General features: G+C 54.4%; 1 protein-coding gene across 5 annotated transcripts in view; it reads left to right on the top strand.

Moving 5' to 3' along the window:
- The window catches only part of SLC12A3 (solute carrier family 12 member 3), a gene marked incomplete at both ends in the record, with an annotated part of 36,289 nt that extends 16,952 nt beyond the window's left edge, over positions 1-19,337 (top strand). For 2 of the 5 annotated variants that reach the window (XM_080828262.1, XM_080828261.1), the window contains 10 exons: positions 272-412; positions 1,432-1,538; positions 3,725-3,807; positions 4,922-5,011; positions 5,629-5,730; positions 6,640-6,751; positions 9,070-9,156; positions 12,473-12,608; positions 14,126-14,193; positions 19,196-19,337. In XM_080828262.1, coding sequence (XP_080684388.1) covers positions 272-412; positions 1,432-1,538; positions 3,725-3,807; positions 4,922-5,011; positions 5,629-5,730; positions 6,640-6,751; positions 9,070-9,156; positions 12,473-12,608; positions 14,126-14,193; positions 19,196-19,337 — 1,068 coding nt within the window. Of the gene's footprint in view, positions 1-271; positions 413-1,431; positions 1,539-3,724; positions 3,808-4,921; positions 5,055-5,611; positions 5,731-6,639; positions 6,752-9,069; positions 9,157-12,472; positions 12,609-14,125; positions 14,194-19,195 lie in introns of all 5 variants that reach the window. The other 3 variants (XM_080828264.1, XM_080828263.1, XM_080828260.1) reach the window with 2 other exon arrangements.
- Between the last annotated feature and the right edge of the window lie 1,366 nt (positions 19,338-20,703).

Here is a 20,703-nt window from a genome sequence, read left to right as displayed (position 1 = left end):
CCTGCTGTGGGCCTGGTTCTCTCCTCTCCCCTGTCCCCATCACTGGCTTCTCCCCACTGCCCTGCCTCTTGTCTGCTCCCTCCATCTTCCTTCCCCCACCGTCCTCCTCCCTCCTCCTCCTCTTTCTTTCCCCTAACTCCATAGGGGAAAGTGGGTACCTCTGGGTGTGGCTGAGCCCCTGGGGCAGCCTCCAGGGAGGAGAGGGGCTGCATCTCATTAGGGCCAGAGGGAGAAGGCAGCTCCCGATGTCCCCTGCCCCCACCACCCACAGGGACCCCGCAAACAGAGGATGCCTGAGCTCCGGCTCATTGCCAATGGGCACACCAAGTGGCTGAACAAGAGGAGGATCAAGGCCTTCTACTCAGATGTCATCGCCGAGGACCTCCGGAGTGGTGTTCAGATTCTCATGCAGGTGCCACGGGTTCGGGGCTTCCCACAGGACTCAATGCTTGGTGTGGCAACCTGGAAGGCAGGACGTCCCGAGGGGCTAGTTGAAGCTCCCTTTGCTGCAACGGGAGTGCCTGCCTTTCTTGTCTCCCCAGATATGCTGACTCAGGACACTTTCTCACGGTGCCCAAGGGCCTACGGGAAACTGAGCTGGAAGCCTGTGGGGCCTGTGTGGTCTTGAGCAATTCTTGTTTTCCTTTTTTCTTTCTTTCTTTTTTTAAAAATATAATTTACAGGCAACAAAGTGAAAAATATTAAGTGTATAGTCTGATAAATATTTATGTATGCAGATACACACAGTGGTGTGAAGCCACCACTCAGATCAAGTTCTAGAACATTCTACCGGGCAATTCATTTCCCTACTCAGTTTTCTCAGCTGTAGAATGGGATGCATAGATAAAATAACAGTTGTTAATCCTGAGCCAGCGTATCAGAGTCCTTTCTAATAATTCTAAATATTTCTCACTTAAAAGAAAAGAACGTACAGGGTCTTCTTTGGTGGGTATGAAAGTATTTTGAGAGTAGATAGAAGTGATGGTTGTACAACATTGTGACTAAACTAAATTCTACTGAAGTGTATACCCTGTAAAACGGTTAATTTTGTATTATATGAATTTCACTTCAAAAAATTTTTAATATTTTTAAGCATTAAAAAAAGAAGTATAAAAGATGTAGAGGTGAGATGACCTGGGGATACTCTAAGGCTGGCATCCAAATTCAAGTCCCTTGGGATGAGCAATAATTTGCTAGAGAAGCAGAAGTGGGATAATCCAGAGCTAAAGGGGCAGTGCGGTCATTGTAGCTTCACCTCTCTCCTGGGTGTGTCCAGGCAAGCAGGACCCTGACTGGCGGGATGTGATTCCTGAGTCCTTGCCACATGGTGAGGAGGACAGCTGGGGCTGAGAGAGCCCCACCGTGGTCACAGAACAGAGCCTCTGTGGGGCGCGAGGCCTGGCCCCTCACCTCCCGCCACACTCTTTGCAGGCCGCGGGTCTCGGGAGAATGAAGCCCAACATTCTGGTGGTTGGGTTCAAGAAGAACTGGCAGTCGGCTCACCCGGCCACAGTGGAAGACTACATCGGCATCCTGCAGTGAGTGAGGGCATGAGGGAGGCAGGGCCTGGGGTCAGCTGATTTGGGCCTTTGGTGTTTCTGGGCCTTGGGAAGCAGGGCGGATGCAGTGGAAGTTATAAGAAGCTGGTTCAAAGCTGAGGAGGAAACAGACCCACTGAGGGCCCGCCACTCTGACCTCTGGGCCCTGGGCACCCAGCCGGGCAGGGAACAGAGAGGGAACACAGAGAAGGAGAATAGGTGAGAGACACAAGGGAGCAGTGGGGACTGTGTGGGGACTGTGGCAAACTGCCGTGAGCAGCAACTACTGGGCTCCAGCCAGTCATGCCCAGGCAGAAATGTGGACTCAGTGTTGCCAAAGCTTCTGGTTTCTTAGAGGAGCCAAAAAGTTGGGTTTTTAGGTGAGAACCTTGGACTACAGAAGACCTGCCAAGAGCTGGCTCATGGGCTCTGAGGTGGTGACACTGAGCAAGAGGCGAAACCAGACCTCCCAGGAGGCAGTGGTGTGGGGAACGGGACCATGAGGAGAAAGTCCCTGGGGACTCTGGGCTGAACTCCAAACCTTTCTCCTTTGGCTCCTCCTGGGCAACCTCCAGAAAATGTTTGCCTGAGTTGCTTTTCTGTGTTGTCGTGTTATAGAGAACCAGTGTGTAGTAGCGTTTAAAGAACAAATGTGGGGCACCTGGGTGGCTCATTGGGTTAAGCCTCTGCCTTCGGCTCAGGTCATGATCCCAGGGTCCTGGGATCGAGCCCCGCATTGGGCTCAGTGGGGAGCCTGCTTCCTCCTCTCTCTCTGCCTGCCTCTCTGCCTACTTGTGATCTCTGTCTGTCAAATAAATAAATAAAATCTTTAAAAAATAATAAAGAACAAAGGCTGGGGGGCCTGGGTGGCTCAGTCAGTTGAACATTCGACCCTTGATTTTGGCTCAGGTCGTGATCTCGGGGTCATGGGATTGAGCCCCGAATAGGCTCCCTGCTCCATGGGGAGTCTGCTTGAGATTCTCTCTCTCCCTCTCCCTCTGCCCCTCCTTGCCCTGGTCGTGCATGCTTTCTCTGTGAATCTAAATAAATAATAAAAATAGAAATCTTTTTTTTTTTAAGTAAAGTACCTTTCTTTTTTTTTTAATTTTTTTTTTAATTTACTTATTTGTTAGAGAGAGAGCGAGCGAGCACAGGCAGACAGAGTGGTAGGCAGAGGCAGAGGGAGAAGCAGGCTCCCCGCGGAGCAAGGAGCCCGATGTGGGACTCGATCCCAGGACGCTGGGATCATGACCTGAGCCAAAGGCAGCTGCTTAACCAACTGAGCCACCCAGGCGTCCCTAAAAATAGAAATCTTTTAAAAATTAATGAAAAGGAAGAAGGAAAGAGGAGAGGAGAGGAAAGGAAGGAAAGGAAAGGAGGCTGAGTTCTGGGGACCTGGGACCTGCTTCCAGGTCCGCTGTGACCCAGCCACCTGACTGTGAGCCGGGCATCTCAGCTGCCTCTGACAGCGACAACAGGTGGTAGAATATCTGTTCTCCAGCATCCCCCCCAACTCCAGTGCTCCAAAACCCAAAATGCTAGGGCCTGAGAAGCGCCTGCCAAAAAGACATGTAACCAAAGGAGCCCCAGAGGGCAATGCCTGACCCATCAGATCAAGCCCTACTGGTGGCTTCCGGGGCCCTCTGTCAGGCGGGGCAGTGAATAGACTTCTGGGGTGGGAGTCTTCTAGGCGTTCCCTCCCACAAGCTGTTGCTGCCCTCCTGAGCAAGGCCATTCCTACGTACACCGGCCCTCGGGGTTCTGTCTCAGCAATTTGAATCTAAAGCCAGCTGCCCTCTTCCTTAGTGTGGCTCATGGGCTAGTTACTCCCTGAGACTCGAGTTTTGCTCCCGTAAGATAAGGTTAAGAATTCCCATGCCCACCTCTGCGGGCAGGCTTGTGTAGATTATCCAAATATATCAAGAGGACAGGCCCGCCTTGCGGACTGGCCTGACTTGGTTTCCCTCTGAGTATAAGATCCGCAGCACCCCCTGGTGCCACAGACCATAGAGCTAGAGGGGCCTTGGTGGGGGGCTCTCCGGTTCGGCTAGCATGTTACACAGGTGGGAAGACTGAGGCCCTGAGAGGAAGAAGTGATTATGGTGGGAGGCAGGGCCAGCTGTAGACATCTCGTCTCCTGGGGGCTGGGACTGAGGGGAGCCTGACCCCACCTGTTCTCTTTCCAGTGATGCTTTTGACTTCAACTATGGTGTGTGTGTCATGAGGATGCGTGAGGGGCTCAATGTCTCAGAGGTGATGCAGGCACACAGTGAGTACACGCCCCACCTGCTTGATGCCCCTCACAAAAACCAGAAGGGGATTCTAGAAAGTTCTAGAACCCAATTTTTTAAAAAAGATTTTATTTGAGAGAGCAAGCAAGAGAGAGCACGAGCAGGGGGAGGGGCAGAAGGAAAGGGAGATACCCCGCTGAGCAGGGACCCCCCCCGATGTGGGGCTCGATTCCAGGACCCTGGGATCATGACCTGAGCCGAAGTCTGTTTAACTGACTGAGCCACCCAGGCACCCCTAGAACCCAATTTTTTTAAGGGGTCGAGGGAAGAAAGGGGGACATTAGTAAGGAATAAAAACTTAAAAAGTTAGCTTCTGTTGGCTTCTTAGATCTCCTCAGGTTTCCAAATGAAGACACTGACCAAGTTCAAGGTCACACTTCCAACTGGGGGCAGAACCAAGACTGCACCTCAGAGCTCCCCAACCACTATCAAGGTCCTGTAATCAGGTGGGATAAAGAGGATCTAATAGAGAGGAAGAAGAAAAAGACGGGAGAAAGGAGAGTGCTCACATAAAGACAGCGGAACATGGGGCGCCTGCGTGGCTCAGTGGGTTAAAGCCTCTGCCTTCGGCTCAGGTCATGATCTCAGGGTCCAGGGATCGAGCCCCTCATCAGGCTCTCTGCTCAGCAGGGACCCTGATTCCTTTCTCTCTCTGCCTGCCTCTCTGCCTGCTTGTGATCTCTGTCTGTGAAATAAATAAATAAAATCTTAAAAAAAAAAAAAAAAAGACCGCGGAACATGAGAATACAGAGAAAGACCACAGAGCCCAGATGTTTTGGTCCCCAAGACCCTCCCTGGGGCACCGAGGAGGGCTGTGTTTTGCTTTTAGTCACACAGGGGTCTGCAGACTCTGCTTTGGTCACATGCCGGGGACTGAAAGAAATCATAGCATGGGAAACAAAAGGGGGCGGTTCCCGGGGTTGCGGGAGCTGCTGGAGCGGCCCGGATCCAGGGGGAGGCAAGGACCAGATCAGGGGAAGGTGAGGGATCGGGACTTTCTTCCTCGTGGAAGGGTTAGCCTGGGAGAGGAGGAAGCCAGAAGTGCCCCAGGTTGAGGAGAGCCCGGGAATGAAGTTGCCCCCTCTCTTGCAGTTAACCCGGTGTTTGATCCCGTGTTTGACCCAACAGAGGACAGCAAAGAAGCCAGCACCAGCGGGGCCAGGCCATCTGTCTCAGGCACGTGTCAGTCCGCACGCCACACAGAGGCTCAGGATGCTCTCACTTGGTGGGGCAGCCAGTGGTGGGCCGTGAGGGAGCCTGGTCACGGGCAGGAGATGCCCAAGACCCTTGGATTGGGTAACTGGGGACCGGAGTAGGCGGGCTCGGGCAATATTCCACCTTGCAGCCCTCCTCGGGAATTCAGTGTCCAGGCATTGTGGGAACCCACCCAGCTGGCTCCACGGCCCGTGTGAGACCCCTCCAAGAGGGCCCCTGGCCTCGCTCAGAGGTGACGGGCAGGGAGGAGAGGAGCGGGCTTCTCCCTCAGTCCTTTCCCACTGATGCTCTGGGAGGCAGGCCAATAAGGGAGGGGTGCATCCCAGGACTGCACATCCGGGACCCCCACTCCTGGTCCAGCTGGCTGAGAAACGGGTTTCAGGGTCTCACTGTCCGAGAGCCAGTGGTGGTGCTCTGGGCCAGTCCCCACCTTGCCCGCCCTCAGCAGGGTGCTTCCTGCCACTGTGTGCGTAACCGGGGGGACAGCGAGCCCACCTCACGCGGCAGCTGGCTCCGTGTTCAGACAGAGTCAGGTGTGTGAAGGTGAGCTGCTCTCAGGTGACCCCCCCCCCTTGCTCCTGCAGTGGACCCCGAGGCCCTGGGGCAGGAGGAGCAGGCCAGCACCATCTTCCAGTCTGAGCAGGGCAAGAAGAGCATCGACATCTACTGGCTATTCGATGACGGAGGTCAGTGTCCCCGCTGGTTGGCAGGTCTCCCTGGGGGCCGCCTTCCCTCCATGGCCTGTACTTCCTGGCTGCTCCGGACAAGGCCCCTGGAGGGACCCCGGAGCCCAGCAAGGGGGACTAGTGAACCCTGGGCTGGAGGAAGCCTGGCTGGGCTCCTCTTCTTGGTGTAAACCGGGACTTTGTCGGAGGAGCCGAGGTCAGCATGGGATGGAATGTTCAGACGAGAAGGACCTTAGGGGTTACAGGCCCCTGCCAGAAATGGGGAGCTGCTGTAGGAATGTTCTTTACTTCCTGGAAATATGCCCTCTCCCATTTTTCTTAAAACACATGCCTCTTGGCTTTATTACTCTGCCCCTGATAGAGCCCTGCCCAGACAGAAAACGCTATGGGTCCAGGAGCACGTGTCCGACGGATGGTAACTTCTATAGACCGAACACTTAGTACACACTTGACACTAAGTGCAATCCCTAAGCAGGAACTGTGATGAGACCCGTTTACAAAGAAGGAAACTGAGGCATAGAGCGGTGAAGTAATGGGTCAGTTGGTGCGGGCTATGCAGTGATAAGGGACAGCTGGTCATTGGCCTCCTGCGGAGAGATGACAAGGAGAGATGAGGGTTCCCACCCACTCGCGAAATCTTTAACCTTTAAAAAAAAAATGCCAGCAATCCAGATTTTCACGTGAAAATCCCCCAATTCTTAAATGCCAGCTCATGGATTTCAAAACATCACGCAGGCCACGTGAACCCCGCCCCAGAGACCCCCGTGAGCCCCCTTGGTTTAGTTTAGCACCTTCATTACACAGATGAGTAAACTGAGGTCCACCGAGAGGAAAAGGGGTGCCAGTGGCAGAGCGGGGCGGGAACCTGGAGAGTGCTCTATCCTGAGAGCAGCTCCCCCTTGATGCCAGGCCTCACCCTCCTCATCCCCTATCTTCTCGGCCGCAAAAAGAGATGGAGCAAATGCAGGATCCGTGTGTTCGTGGGGGGCCAGATCAACAGGATGGACCAGGAGAGGAAGGCGTAAGTGGGGAGCACTGGGGGGAGGGGCCGCACGGGACCAGCACCATCCCAGCTCTGCCCAAGAGTAAACCCCTCTTGCTCTCCCCAACCTGTGCCACTGCCCCCTCCAGGGGGACCCAGCCGTCTCCAGGTCAGAGCAGAGCTGAGGGAGCTCCGGGCAGGTGCAGGTTTCTGTCCATCTTGGACGTTATTTTGCTGTCCCAGTCCCCGCCTTGAATAAGATGCTCCATGACGGGACGGATCATTACATTGTAAAACCACAATCTGCTCAAGGAGAAATCTGTGTGAAATGAAGGAGGGACAAGGCCCTTCCTGCTGAGAAATGAGTCGGGGGGGGGGTGGGCACTGAGGCTCCTTCAGGGCAACGTCCCCACCCCAAGCTCGGGATGCTGTCCCTGGTGAGACAGGAGGTATTTAGTGGCCAGAAGCTGGGACAACAAATGCCACTGGATTTCTTAGAGAGAAGTGACTTTTGATTCTCTCCCAACGGTGTGGCTCCTTCTGCGAGAGGAGGGCTTTCTGCTGGGGAACACAGGCTCATCTGTCTCAGCCAGAGAGGACGGGCCTGGCTGGGGGCCGGGGTGGGCAACGGCAGAATTGAGCTCAACCAGCCAGAATTTGGTCACGTTGGGTTATTTACTTGGGTTTTCTTGATTACCTCTTTCTGGCAAGAGATGCTGGTTTTCTGTTGAAAATTGCCATATGAAGTTTCCAGGTGCAGGTAAGTAAGAATGTGTGTGAGTTGATTTAAGCTGAAAAGGAAGTAAATGGAAAGGTGGGTAGACAGGTCGGCCTTGTTTAGAACAAGGTCAAGTGAGGTGGAAGGTTGTGGGATGGGAGACGTTGGAGGGGGCAGCTGGGTAGGAACAATGGGTGGCTTGCTCAAGGTCACGCCATGCATTAGCCAAAGGGAAAAAAACTGTGCCCGCCTCTGATGTGTTCTGCCACTGTCCCAGCCCTGATGTCCCTGGGCCTGTGCCACCAGGACCGCATGCCCATGACCCCTTCTCAGTCACTCCCTGTGTGAGTTAAGGGCAATCAGCAATCTCCTCTCCTGGTCCTCATCTCTGCTGAGAACCTCTGTGATCTCCAGGAGATGAAGAAGTCTGGAAGGCTGCTTCGTAGGCTCAGCTCTCTGTTGTAGCCCTGAATGCAAGCCTGAGCTAGTGGAGCTCAAGGCTGTGGCACCAGGGGGTCACGGGTGTCCTGCACATGAAGGGTGTGGGATGTCCTCTGCCTCCCAACTGTCCAGCCAGGCCAAGCCCTCTGGCCTCCTTGTGACCCCGAGGCCAGGCTGGTTCTGCCTCCGGCTGGGTCCCTGCCCAAGCCTGCCACCCCCACGCTGCACACCAGCACATCTGCTCACAGCTCTGCTTTCCTAATCTCCCTCCCAAGTTTGGGGACCAGCAGCGGCTTGACGGCTGGACCGTAAGGTTTATCCCCCGTCTCTGCCCCCCACCCAGCCAGCCACTCACTGCTCCTGCCCCACCTCCTACACCCCCATGCCCTCACTTATTTATTTGGACTCCCCACCCCCATGCCCTCAAACCCTGCCAACTTGTTCTGGGGTATCTCCAAAGCCACATCCTGCTCCATATTCTGATGCACTGGGTAGGCTAGAGCCAAGGCAGGTATATTCTTCCAAAGGCTCCTTGGCTGATTGCACTGTGGACACCCCTACCACGCCCCCTTTGGCCTATAATGATCTTGTGCACCATGCACCGTCCAGCTAGATTGCCACCTCCTCCATGAAGCCTTCCCTGACTGCCACCAACCACAGACCCACAGATGGCATCTCCTCCCCTGTTACATGCAGAGTCAGTGCTACATGCACGGGCTCGCTCCTCCTGGTTCTATACTTCGTTCATGGGTGTCATCTCTGATTCCACAGACCACTCTGCAATTTCCTTCTTATCCCTTAGACCCTCGGTCCTCGAAGTGTTCTCCGTGGATCAGTTTCCCATCACCTGGGAGCTTGTCAGAATGCAGAATCCCAGGCCCTACCCCAGACCAGATGAATCAGACTCTGTATTGGACCAAGGTCCCTGGCAGATGTACAGACATTAGAATGTAGGGTGTGCTAGTGCAGAGGTGGCCACCAGGTGCTTGGGGAAATACTGCTCAATCTCTTTTCCTTATCACTTGTCATCCTCTGACCTGCTTAATCAACGTTCGTCTCTTGTCCACCCCTGCCCAGGTGAGAACGTCCACTCCCTGAGGCCAGGGTTTGATCTGTGGTTTTTCACTGCTGGGTCCTTGATAGATAATATGAACCCATTGAATAGACGCATACGTGCTTAAAAATCTCTGTCTCCCAGGCTCATTTCCCTGTTGAGCAAGTTCCGACTGGGATTCCACGAGGTTCACATCCTTCCGGACATCAACCAGAAGCCTCGGGCTGAGCAGTGAGTGCTGTGTGTTGACTTCCTTCCCAGGCAGGAGGGCCAGCTGTGTGCCCCGCACACCCCTGTCTGGTGAGCCCTGGGCAGACAGGGCTCAGGGCAGGCAAAGAGGAGGGGGAGGAGTTTGCAGCCTTTCACTTCCCCATAGGGGTTTCTTCCTTTGCATATCAGAGCTCAGGTCTTTGCCAGAAATACCCCTGGGCTGGAGGACGGTGAATGTTCAAGTTTGTGCTTTTCTTGGAGCAAGTGTTTAATTTTATTTTATTTTATTTATTTTTTAAAAGGTTTTATTTATTTATTTATTTGAGAGAGAGAGAGAGAATGAGAGAGAGAGAGATCATGAGAGGAGAAAGGTCAGCGGGAGAAGCAGACTCCCTGCCGAGTAGGGAGCCCAATGTGGGACTCGATCCCCGGACTCCAGGATGGCGACCTGAGCTGAAGGCAGTTGCTTAACCAACTGAGCCACCCAGGAGCCCGGAGAAAGTGTTTTAAAGCTGGAGCAAGTCTCGGCTGTTCTGCCCCTGGAGTGAGGGAAAGCAGGTGTTTCATTCTCAAGAGACCCCACCCCCATCCACCCCACGGACCTGGGGGGACGAGCGGGGTGGGAGCGGGTCTCTGGCTTCACACTTCACACGGCTTGCAACTCATAAATTTCTAAATTTTCTCCAGCACCCTGAAGGGTTGTCATGAAGCAGTGGTTCTCAAACTTCAGCCCACACCAGAATCACATGAGGACTTACGAAAACACAGCTTGCTGAGTCCCCCTCCTCCTGCCCCCGCCCCAAGATTCTGAGTCAGTAGGTCTGGGATAGTGCCTGAGAAGCTGCATTCCTAACAAGCTCTTGGGTGCTGGTCTGGGCGCTTCACTGGGAGAACCGCTGCCTTAAAGACACCCTGTGTAAAGTGCTTCACACAGCGTCCAGCCCCAAGTCAGTGTTCAGTAAATGGTAGATCAATGGCTTTTGCCCTCTAGACCTTGACCTTTTCGAGGTCTCGGCTGCATTATGGACTTGCTTCCTTCTCTAAGCCTTGCCTGACTGAAGTTCCTGAAAAAGGAGCTGTGACTGGCCCAGCTCATCCCTTCCCATGAGGCCAAGGTGGAGGTTGCTGCAAAGCCTGTTTCTTGGCTACCTTTGCTCTAGTTGGCAATGTCCCGGGCTGGCAGAATCACATGCCCAGAAACACATGGCTAGAGACCAGAGGCACATACCTTCCACGGGGCTGAGGGATACTGGAGCAAACAGAACGGAAGGTGCAAAGGCCCTGAGGCAGAAGTGTGGCAGCCACAGCCCCCGATGTTATTTCTATGAACACACTGGTGCTGGGAGTGGGGAAAACACTGAAGGGTCTGGGCCACAACTCTCCTCCTCCCCAGATGCAGCGGCAAGCTCCTGGACTTTACTCAAATCCCCGTGTGAACGTGTAGCTAGGCTCAGTGGCGGTGTCCAAAGGGATGACGACTCACTGGCTCAATGACTCAATTCCCTAGTCTGAAACCAAGACATTTATCGTCGGGCTTGCTTTCTGTAAATCCCTGTACATGAGATTTTCCAGCCTCCACCCCCTCAGTAGTCAGGTCTGTCCTGACCTCTTACCTCTCCCTTATATTCCCCGTCACCTAGGAACTAGTCTGTGGGGTTGGATACATCGGCTCCTCCCATGTGCCAGGGTGGAAATGAGTCAATCAGAGCTCCAGCCGGGGATGATACCCGCCCCACTGCAGGCTGGAGGAAGTCCAGAACCGCACACAGGAGGAGGGAGGCAGAGATGCACCAGAACACAGGAGAGAATGCAGAGGGACTGTCTGTGTGGGGAGAGGAGCAAAGCCTTGAGTCAGGCCTCAAAGAGAGGCGGTGGGGGATACCTTCCCCGTGGGAGGAGCTTGAGAGCAAGCCCGGAGACCCTGCCCAGCAGCCCTGATTTTTAAAACCCGGCCTGGGCCCTTCTCTGCCTCCACCTCCTGGCCCTCTCTCTCCTCCTTCGCACAGCCACGCTTCTCCAAGGAGATCGACAGTCTTTGCAGCCACTTCCTCACGGAGATCCCCTTGGCAGTGATCACTGGCCTCCGCCTCACCCACAGAGCCCCTTTCTGGGCTCGTCTTGCTCTGCCTCTCCGCTGCATCCCCCATAATGGTCCCTCTTGGGACAGCTCTTCCTTTGGGTTTGGAGGTGTCCCCCTCCATGGATTCCTCCTACCTCAGCGACCCTTCTTTCAGTTCCAATTGCTGGCTGGTCCTCCTTTCCCTGACTGATGCTTGCCAGCATCCTCGGGATTCGGCCCTGGACGTTTGTCTCTCTTTTTTATTTTTATTTTTTTAAAGATTATTTATTTATTTATTTGACAGAGATTACAAGTAGTCAGAGAGGCAGGCAGAGAGAGAGGAAGGGAAGCAGGCTCCCTGCTGAGCAGAGAGCCCGATGTGGGGCTCGATCCCAGGACCCTGAGATCATGACCTGAGCTGAAGGCAGAGGCTTTAACCCACTGAGCCACCCAGGCGCCCCTGGACCTTTGTCTCTTGACTCTGTCCCCAGTGTGAGCTCCTCCATCCCTATGGCTGCAGGGGGCTTCATCTGAAGGCCGAGCAGTCTGACTTTCTATTTTTAATCCTGTAAGTCAAGTCACACAGAACAGCCTCCAACAGGGGCCAATAGCGAAGGCCTACATGGTCTGGGCTGTCACACTTGTGTGTCCTCACCTCACCCCCACTTTCCTCTGCCCTCACCTTGCTCTGGCCGTCCTGGCTTCTTTGCTGCTCCTCAAAGAAACCGAGCATACTTCTGCCTCAGGGCCTTTGCACCTTCAACTCTGTGTACTCCAGCACCCACTGGCCTGTAAAGAGCTGGCTTCAGAAGGACAGGCATCCTTCAGCTTCAGGGAGGCCTTCCTTCCCCCAAATATTTCCTGTCCTGGTACCCAGCTTGTGTCTTCATTAAGCTCATGATGTAGATTTGCTTGTTTATTGTCCAGCAGATGGAGAGCTTGGTAGATAGAGGACATTGTAGGGTTTTTTGTTCCGTGATGTGCAGTGCAGAGCCTGGCACAGGATGGTTAGTGTTCAGGGGCAACCTGCGGAACGGTCGGGTAGGTGGAGGTGGATCCCAGGCCAGGCGTCGTGGACGACATTTGGTGAAACGCCAGCCCCAACGGTCAGTGCTGATGGCTGCCCGGAAGCTGCATTAATGTAAACCACAGCAGCAGAAGGGCTTCAGCCTGAAAAGCCTGTCCCCGTGGCGCCCATCTCCGTCTCCCCTGGGGGGACCTAGTTCCCCTGGAAACCGGGCTGTCTCACTGGGTCTCACCCACTCTCTCTGTCCCCAGCACCAAGCGGTTTGAGGACATGATTGCACCCTTCCGCCTGAATGACGGCTTCAAGGACGAGGCCACTGTCGCGGAGATGAGGCGGGATTGTCCTTGGAAAATCTCAGATGAGGAGATTAACAAGAACAGAGTCAAGGTACCTGAGAGAGAAGGGCCTGGCTGGGGTGGGGTGGGGTGGGGGTGGAGGCACTCCTCCGGGTCAGGGCCACGTGCCCCCATCTGTCCTGAGCTTCCTCAACACCCTCTCCTTCCCATCCCCTTCCACCACTCCCTGGCCTCTGAGGTATCCTCAAGGCACAGCTGCTTCGTAAACCGGTTGTGGAACTCGGAGCCATTCTTGGTCTGAGTCACACCCCGCTGTGGCGTGGCGATGGAAAGCCGGGAGCTCTCCCTCTCCCCTCTTGTCACTGGTGGAAGGGACTCATGAGACAGGTGGCGAAGGTCAAGGTAAAACTTGCCCTGTGGGCCAACAAAGCTGCCTGATGGTTCCCCGTAGCCTGCAGACCCCATCCTACATGTAGCCTAAAATCCTGGCCACCCCGTCCAGACAGAATCTTCCAGATTCTTTAAGGCCTAAAGGAGGGTTGTGGTTGCTGTGGCCACTTTAAGATCAGGTGAGCATTTAGGGAGCTGGGGAAGGAGGTCACAGCTCTGCTCCCTGTGCTTGGGGTCACTGCACCACCACCCCGACCTTGCCCTCAGAGGACATTTGGCAAAGTGTCCATTTACCACCGGAGGGTGGGATTGCTACTGTCACTTAGTGATTAGAAGCCTGGGACGATATTAAACATCCTACAACCCACAGGACAGTTCCCACGATGAAGAATTATTCCCCCCAAAATGTCACTAGTGTAGGGTCTGGAGTCTGTGATGTCCGTGAACTCACTTTCCCGACATTCTCCATTTTCTCAAATGGGGTGTCCTCCCACCATCAGACTCTTGAGTGCCAATCATTTCTGAACAATCTGGAGACAGGCCTTGGGGTAGGAGGGAGGTTCCCCCACAACCCAACCTTGCACAAGCTTTAGGGAATTCTGATCTGTCAGCCCAGAGACCCTGCCCCAGAGGGCTCACAGCTCCTTTGGAAAACTCTGGGTGAAGTGTAGTGTTTGAAGAAGACTCTGGTCTGGCCTGTGACGGAGGAGGAAGAAGGGACACGTTCTACCTGTGCCCTGAGTCTCCCTTATCAAGCGCCTTCCGTGTGCCCGGCACTCGACGTCCACGTGTTTTTTCGTGGGTTATCGCCCTCAACACTGCCCACGTTCCCCTGGGGAGGGGATTATCGTACCCATTTTACAGTGAAGACAGTGATGCTCAGGGAGGCCACGTGCCTTGCTCGGGTTCTCTCTGCTGTGAGCAGCTCACCCCACACCACTGAAGGTGCTCTCTCTCCCAACTAACCTCCCCCCGGGCCCGGCCCCAGTCGTGGAAATAGGGTCTGGCAAAGTAAAGCCAAGTAAGGTTTCCCAAGGAGGTTAACTTGGCTCTCTGTTACTCTGAGGGTCCCCTCCATCTCGGAGGAAGGAGAGTGTAATAATCAAGGGGGAAGAATTCATGCATCTGGTCTGAAATGTTAAAGAAGACGTCCCTGGGCTCGTCGGGGACCACTCCTGAGGATGTGGGCAGTGACCCCCTGGCTTCTCCTTGCTCCAGTCCCTTCGGCAGGTGAGGCTGAATGAGATTCTGCAGGATTCCTCCCGGGACGCTGCGCTGGTGGTCATGTAAGTAGCTGCTGCTGGGAGAGGAAGCCTGTCCCTGAGGCCCAGGATGTCCGCTCTGGGAAGGGGCTCAGGAGGTACATGCCGCCTGAGGACCTGAGCCCACCCCTGTGAGCCAGAAGGGCCCAAAGCTCCAGGAAACGCAGCCCAGGTGGCTTCTTGGCACGTGACTGGGCCTGCCCCCACTCGGCACCCCTCACCTGAGAGCCAGCTGGCAGAAGTCTAGGACCTCACACGCCCCAGGCCTGGCCAACCCCCCTCACCACCATTTTCCCTTGTTCGCCACCTTTCCCTGCCAAACACAGCTTGGCAAAGAGGACCCCGCTCATTCAGGAAGAAAATTGATTCCTGGTTGTTTGGGAATCACCGAGCCTTCCTTGGACACGGGCCACCCCCGGCTGCTGTGGGTGCCAAGCCTGGGCGGCAACAGGGACACAGGGTCGCCGTGCCGGGCTCTGTGCCTGTCAGGCTGCTGCGGCCTGTGGCCAGCTCTGAGCCACTTCTGCTGGGTACGGGCCGAAGCCGAGGGCGTGGAAGGTGAAGGGACAGGTGGCAGTGGCACAGAGGGTCTCAGAGCGGCTCTGTTCTCACAGAGGCTGGGAGGAAGAACATGGTCAGCCAGGACCTCTGACCCTCTCCCCCAGAGAAGCCTAGCTCAGAGGGAACAGGGTGTTTGGCAAGGCCCCTAACTGGCCTGGCTTGCATTTCCTGAGGGCAGGCCACCTGGGAATTCCTCCTGTCGGCCCTGAAGCCTGCAGAACCAGTTTTCTCACACCCTGAGACCAGGATCAAGCACACCCTTTTTTTTTTTTTTTTTTTTTAAGATTTTATTCATTTACGTGACAGACAGAGGTCACAAGTAGGCAGAGAGGCAGGCACGGGGTGGGGGGGGGGGGAAGCAGGCTCCCTGCTGAGCAGAGAGCCGATGCGGGGCTTGATCCCAGGACCCTGAGATCATGACCTGAGCCGAAGGCAGAGGCTTAACCCACTGAGCCACCCCGGTGCCCCCAAGCACACCCTTTTGAGGCTCCAGTGCAAAATGAAAATGTGGGGCCCCCTTGTTTGAAAATGGCAGCAGCAGAGGATGGAACCCAGCTTGGGACCCTTCTAAGTATGTGGGAGGGGGGAGGGGATGTGACTGCACAGCTTGCACGCCCAGGAGGCTGCCTCTGCCTCAACAGGGCTCCCTGGGGCTCTTAGGGAGAACATTTTTGGTACAAAGAAAGTGCTTTGTGTTTCCTTGATGTGGGAACTGTGGTAAGAGAAAGGGCTGCATTTCTCTGCGAGCCTCTGGCCAACACCCAGCAGTGAGTGTTCCTAGGGCAAGGTCTGCCTGGGTTGTGGACCCAGTCCGAGCGCAAGACAGTGGCTTCAGATGACCAGGACGGCGCCCCAGACCTTTCCTTGGGTGTGGTGCCAAGCCGCCTCCTTGTGAGGGTGAGGGCTAGCCCCGGTCAGAGAAGCAGGTTTGCGCTGTCTCCGCTCACTGTGTGGCCTTGGGCAAGTAACCCTACTTCTCTGTGTCTCCGTCTCCCTGATTATAGAGAAGGGTTTAACCTAATTATTTCCAAGGTTGCCCTTCATGCCAACATGCTGTGATTTTAAGTTTATTTGCCACTAAGATAAGTCGGTCTCTCAAGCCATGAGATGAGAAATTTCACCCAGAGAAGTGAGCCCCTGCGGGCACTTTCTCCACCCCACTCCCCTATCCCCTGGATCCCAGAGGGAAAGACGGTCCCACCCACCCAGCAGCCTTTGGGGGAGTAGCCAACACAAATAATCATGAGTCCAGTCACTTTATTTTAATTAATTAATTCATTATTGTTATTTATTTATTTGAGAGAGAGAGAGAGTGAGCAGAGGGAGAAGCAGACTCCCCACTGAGCAGGGAGCCCAACACGGGGCTTCCCACCTTCACTAGGAGGGCACAGCCACTGAGCCTGGGCATTGCCAACCTTCAACCCAGAGACATGCCAACCAGTGTTTCTAAAAATTCAGTCCGAGGGTCACTTTCATCGGCCCCAGGATTTGGAAAATTCCTCAGTTCCTTCCAGATCAGGGTCTGGGGTGGGTTGGAGAAAACTGCATTCCCCAGAAATTCCGAGGGAGGAAAAAGTCCTCCCCTCCCTCCTGAGGAGAAAAGATGAAATTACTTTCCAGTGCTCTGAAGAGCCTCCTCAGACCATTTTCTAGAGCAGGTTTGAGGCAGAACTTAGTTGTTCACTGTCTACCCGACAGCAGTTTATCTGATTGATGGCCTGTGTTTGAGTCCAGCTTCGCCCTTGCGGCTGAAAACCAGCCCCACAACCTTTGCCTAGATGACGAGCAACCTATTTCTGCTCTCCCTTTTGGGACTAGACCCTTCCCTTTTCCTATAAAGAAGCCCTCCTCCAAAGCAAATGATAATTGAAATAATGATCATCAGCACCGCATTTTACTGATTGAGCCTCACTCGAGGCATGGGGCCTTAGTAATTTTCAAAACTCTGCTCAGTGGTTCTGTTTTACCACTGTCTACCCGGCAACACACAGACTTTGGAGACAGGGAAACTGAGTCTCAGAGGAGTCAGGCAGCTTGCCTGGGACCCCGCAGCCAGGAAGCGGGGATTGGGTTTTGAAGCCTTAGATCCAGGTTTCGGGCGGAGGCTGCCTTTCTTTGTGGCCAAGAGATGCAAATCTGAACGAGAAGTCCTTCTGTCCTGGGGCTGCTTTATTTCTGAAGATAAGTAGCTGCGGGGGGGCCACATAGCCTGGGAACAGGAGTCCACTGTCGTTCGCTGGCCCAGGGGCGAGTGCAAAGGGAGCCTGTCCCTTGGACGCGGGTGGACACTCCGCTGGGGAAGGGGGCGTGACGCTGAAGCTTGAAAGGCCACAGCAGGAGTGATGGACGGATGTCCCCTGCCCCTGAGAATGCAGCCACCAGTGGCCTTTGAAATTTCTGAATTCAGTGCTTGAGAATGACGTAGGAGTTCCCCAAGGGCTTTGTTGACAATGTAACCGAAACTTCAGCACCCCTGTGAAATCAGGAAAGTTTCCCCAAGGGCTTTGTTGACAATGTAACCGAAACTTCAGCACCCCTGTGAAATCAGGAAAGTTTCGTTTTGACCTTTCCACGTCCCTTTCTCCTTGAGGGTCACCGGACAGGAACGTGTTCTAAGGTGACGCCAGCTTCATGAAATACCCCTGTTCCTGTGGCCTTTCCCTGTCCCAGCAACCTTGTTTCTCTTTTTAAAAAACATTTTAATTTATTTATTTTAGAGAGAGAGAGAACAGGGGAAGAGCCGGGGCGGGGGGGGGGAGGGAGAGGGAGAAGCAGACCCCATGCTGAGCATGGAGCCCGCCCGCCCGTGGGGCACGACCCTGAGATCGTGACCTGAGCCAAAACCAAGGGTCAAAGACTCAACAGACTGTGCCACCCAGACGCCCTGGGGACCTTGCTTTCTAAAGGAGGGTAGAGGTGGTCCCCAGGGAGGCTTCGAGGATGGAATTTGAAGCAAGGGACACGTGTCCAGGGCCCCCTGTTGGCCTTCTCAGTGCGGGTCGCTGTGAGCAGAGGCATCTGGGGTGGGAAAATCCCAGGACCTTGGCTGGAGCCCCAGCTCTGCCACTCACCAGCTCGTCACTTCCCCTGGCTAAATCACAATGAGTGTGACAATGGCTTCTTCCATGAGGAGGTGCTTGCCAGGTGCTAGGCACTGCGTGGAGCCCTTTGTCACCTCTGTCCCCTTTAGAGCTCACCAACAGCCTCTGAGGGAGGTGTGTGTGTCCTCACCTCAGGGAAGAGAAAAACAGAGGCTCAAGCCTGGGAGCCACCTGCCAAAGCCACGTGGCCGAGGAGGGGCAGCGCTGCTCGAACCTTTGGCCAGAGCCCAGACTCTGCAGCCCAGAGTCGCTCTGCGCCTTCCTTTCTGCCCTGTGCCCTTGGCGGGGAAGAAGGCCAGCGCCGCAGGCCCTGCTCCCTCCCAAGGGTTGTGCTCAAGTTCAGAGGTAATAGTAGCCAGGATGTCCTGTAGGGAAACAGACTGCAAAGGGCAGCCCCAGCTTTATGTCCCGCCCACTGGGCCTGGGAGATACTGCCTTCTCCTGGAGTCAGGAGGAGGTCAGCTGTGGTCATCCTGCAGCATTTTTGGAATTGCAAGATGGTGAGAAAGTCACCCCCTGGAGGAGCTGGACAGCAGCCCCCGGGCATCTCATTATCTGCACAGCATTGCACGGCAAGGGTGCTCTCAGGGCCTCACGAACATGGCAGAAGGCAGGACAGGGACCCGCAGCTGAAACTTGTGAGCAGATCACAACGTCATGGCCACAGGCCAGTATGATTCAAGCAGCCTGACGTAGTGAGACCACCCACTGTATCAGGCTGTGTTCTAGGTGCAGGGAAGGGATAGTGAGCGAGACAGACCTGGCTGGAATGTACAATCCAGTGGAGGAGACAGACAACAAACAGACAAATGAAAAGAGGGTTTGGAGAGTGGGAAGGGCTGTGAGGACAATGAAACAGGGTGCTGTAATAAAGAGGGACAGCAAGCCTGCTCTGGAAGGGAGTGATCAAAGAAGGAGATACAGGTGAGCCACGGCCTGGGTGATCTGAAAGAGCCAACCAGGTGGAAGGGGAGAGGCTCTGCCTTCTGGGTGGGGAGAACATCACATGCAAAGGCCCTGGGGCAGGAGCAAGCTTGCCATTTATTTCAGGGATGGGAAGAAAGCCATTAGGGTTGTAGTGTGAGCGAGGCCGAGGGTAGAAGGAGGTGAGGTCGTGGATGTTGGTGGAGACCAGATCGTGTGAGTCTTATAGGCTGTGGCTTTGTTTACACCAGCTTTGTGGCTGAAGGTACATTTGGAGTCATGCTTTTAAGGAGTGGGAGGTCGTTCTTAGGGTGGCTAGGAAGAAGGAGTGCTGAAGGACTTGGTAAACAGAGTTCCTGGTCAGAAAGTGAATCATGGGCTGGGCTGTGTGGGGAAGGATACTGGCAAGTTATTATCTGCTGCTTCTTCCTGCCTTGCAGTACCTTGCCCATAGGGAGGAAGGGGAAGTGCCCGAGCTCGCTGTACATGGCCTGGTTGGAGACGCTGTCCCAGGATCTCAGACCTCCGGTTATCCTGATCCGAGGGAACCAGGAAAACGTGCTGACCTTTTACTGCCAGTAACTTCAGGCTGGGCCATGCCTGCCCAAAGCCGAAGGTGCCTGGGATATCCGCCTGTCCGTGGGGACAAGACTCATGTCCTGTTGTACTTTAAGCATCTGTTGATCTGACTGAAAAAGCTGGTAGATTTCCAAACTTCGGCTGGACTCCACTCCCATCGGACACATCCTCTAGGCTTATTTTTATGGGCTAAAGAAGTAACAGCTGAAGTTGTGTGGAAAATTCTCTAGTGGATCCATTCTCCTTTTAAGTTTTCTTTTGATCTTGATTACAACGAATTAAGATTTCAGTCTTTGATTTTTTAAAAAATTTATTTGAGAGAGAGAGAGAGAGCGTGCACAGGAGCGGGGGGGGGGCAGAGAGAGGGAGAAGCAAACTCCCTGCTGAGCTGAGGATGTGGGGATGTGGGGCTCCGTCCTGGGACCCCGGGATTATAACCAGATCTGAAGGCAGATGTTAACCCACAGAGCTGCCCCGGCGCCCCCCAGGCTTTGATTTATATGCAAATTTGAATCAGAGTGCTGAGTACCAAAGTAGCAGTTTCTAGGCTGCCTATCGCCTATGGGGGGGGATGGGGTCCCCACATCCGCCGCCCCCCCCCAGCAGCCCTCACAGGGAGGAACCACAGGGCCCTTTGAGTCTCCATGATGCAAATTTCTTTAACCACTTCTCACTCTCTTCACGTTCCATAATGTCTTTAGCGTTTGGGTTGGTTCTTTGGTAGACCAGGGACTTTTAAACCTGTTTAGGCTGCAACCCACAGTAAGAAATACATTTTATGTTTGAGACTTGAAGCAAACACACACTGAAACTATGAACATGTCACAAAACAATACTTACTCTCACTATGGGTGGTGCCCTCTGGTATTTTCTGTTATATTTCTTTCTCTTTTTTTAATGTGAGTTGCGATCCACGAACGGGCGGTGACCCAGGATTTGAAGAAAGGCCGAGTTGGGCGTCACTGCCCTTTCCCCAGCATATCCTGCGGAGAAGGAAAGGGAAGGAACAGAGTATGCGAGGAGGGATACTGATGGTGGGCGTTAGTCGGGAAAGAGCTTCAAAGGAAGGAAAAGACTCAGGGTTTCTCATGGAAAGGTGCTAACTTTGGGGTTTGGTTGGAGATGGAGGACGGAGCTCTAGGGATGCCGGTTTGGTGGGTCAGGAATGGAGAAGCCGAGAAGAGGCATAAAGATGGCCCGATTGGCACAGGGTCGGAAAGGTCCACCCTCCACCCCAGGCCAGGGAAAAGAATGGGGGTGGAGAAAGCAGCAAGAGATGGAAGCAGAGGGGGCTGCGGTGGGGGCGAGTGGAAGATGGGGGTCGGAGGTGGGAGGGAGCCTGGGGAGGACGAGCCCGGCTCAGGTAAGG

This window comes from Martes martes (assembly GCF_963455335.1).
Source record: "Martes martes genome assembly, chromosome: 17".
Taxonomy (NCBI): Eukaryota; Metazoa; Chordata; class Mammalia; order Carnivora; family Mustelidae; genus Martes; species Martes martes.
Note: the sequence above shows the minus strand (reverse complement) of the source record. Positions and strands in the feature narration are given on the sequence as shown.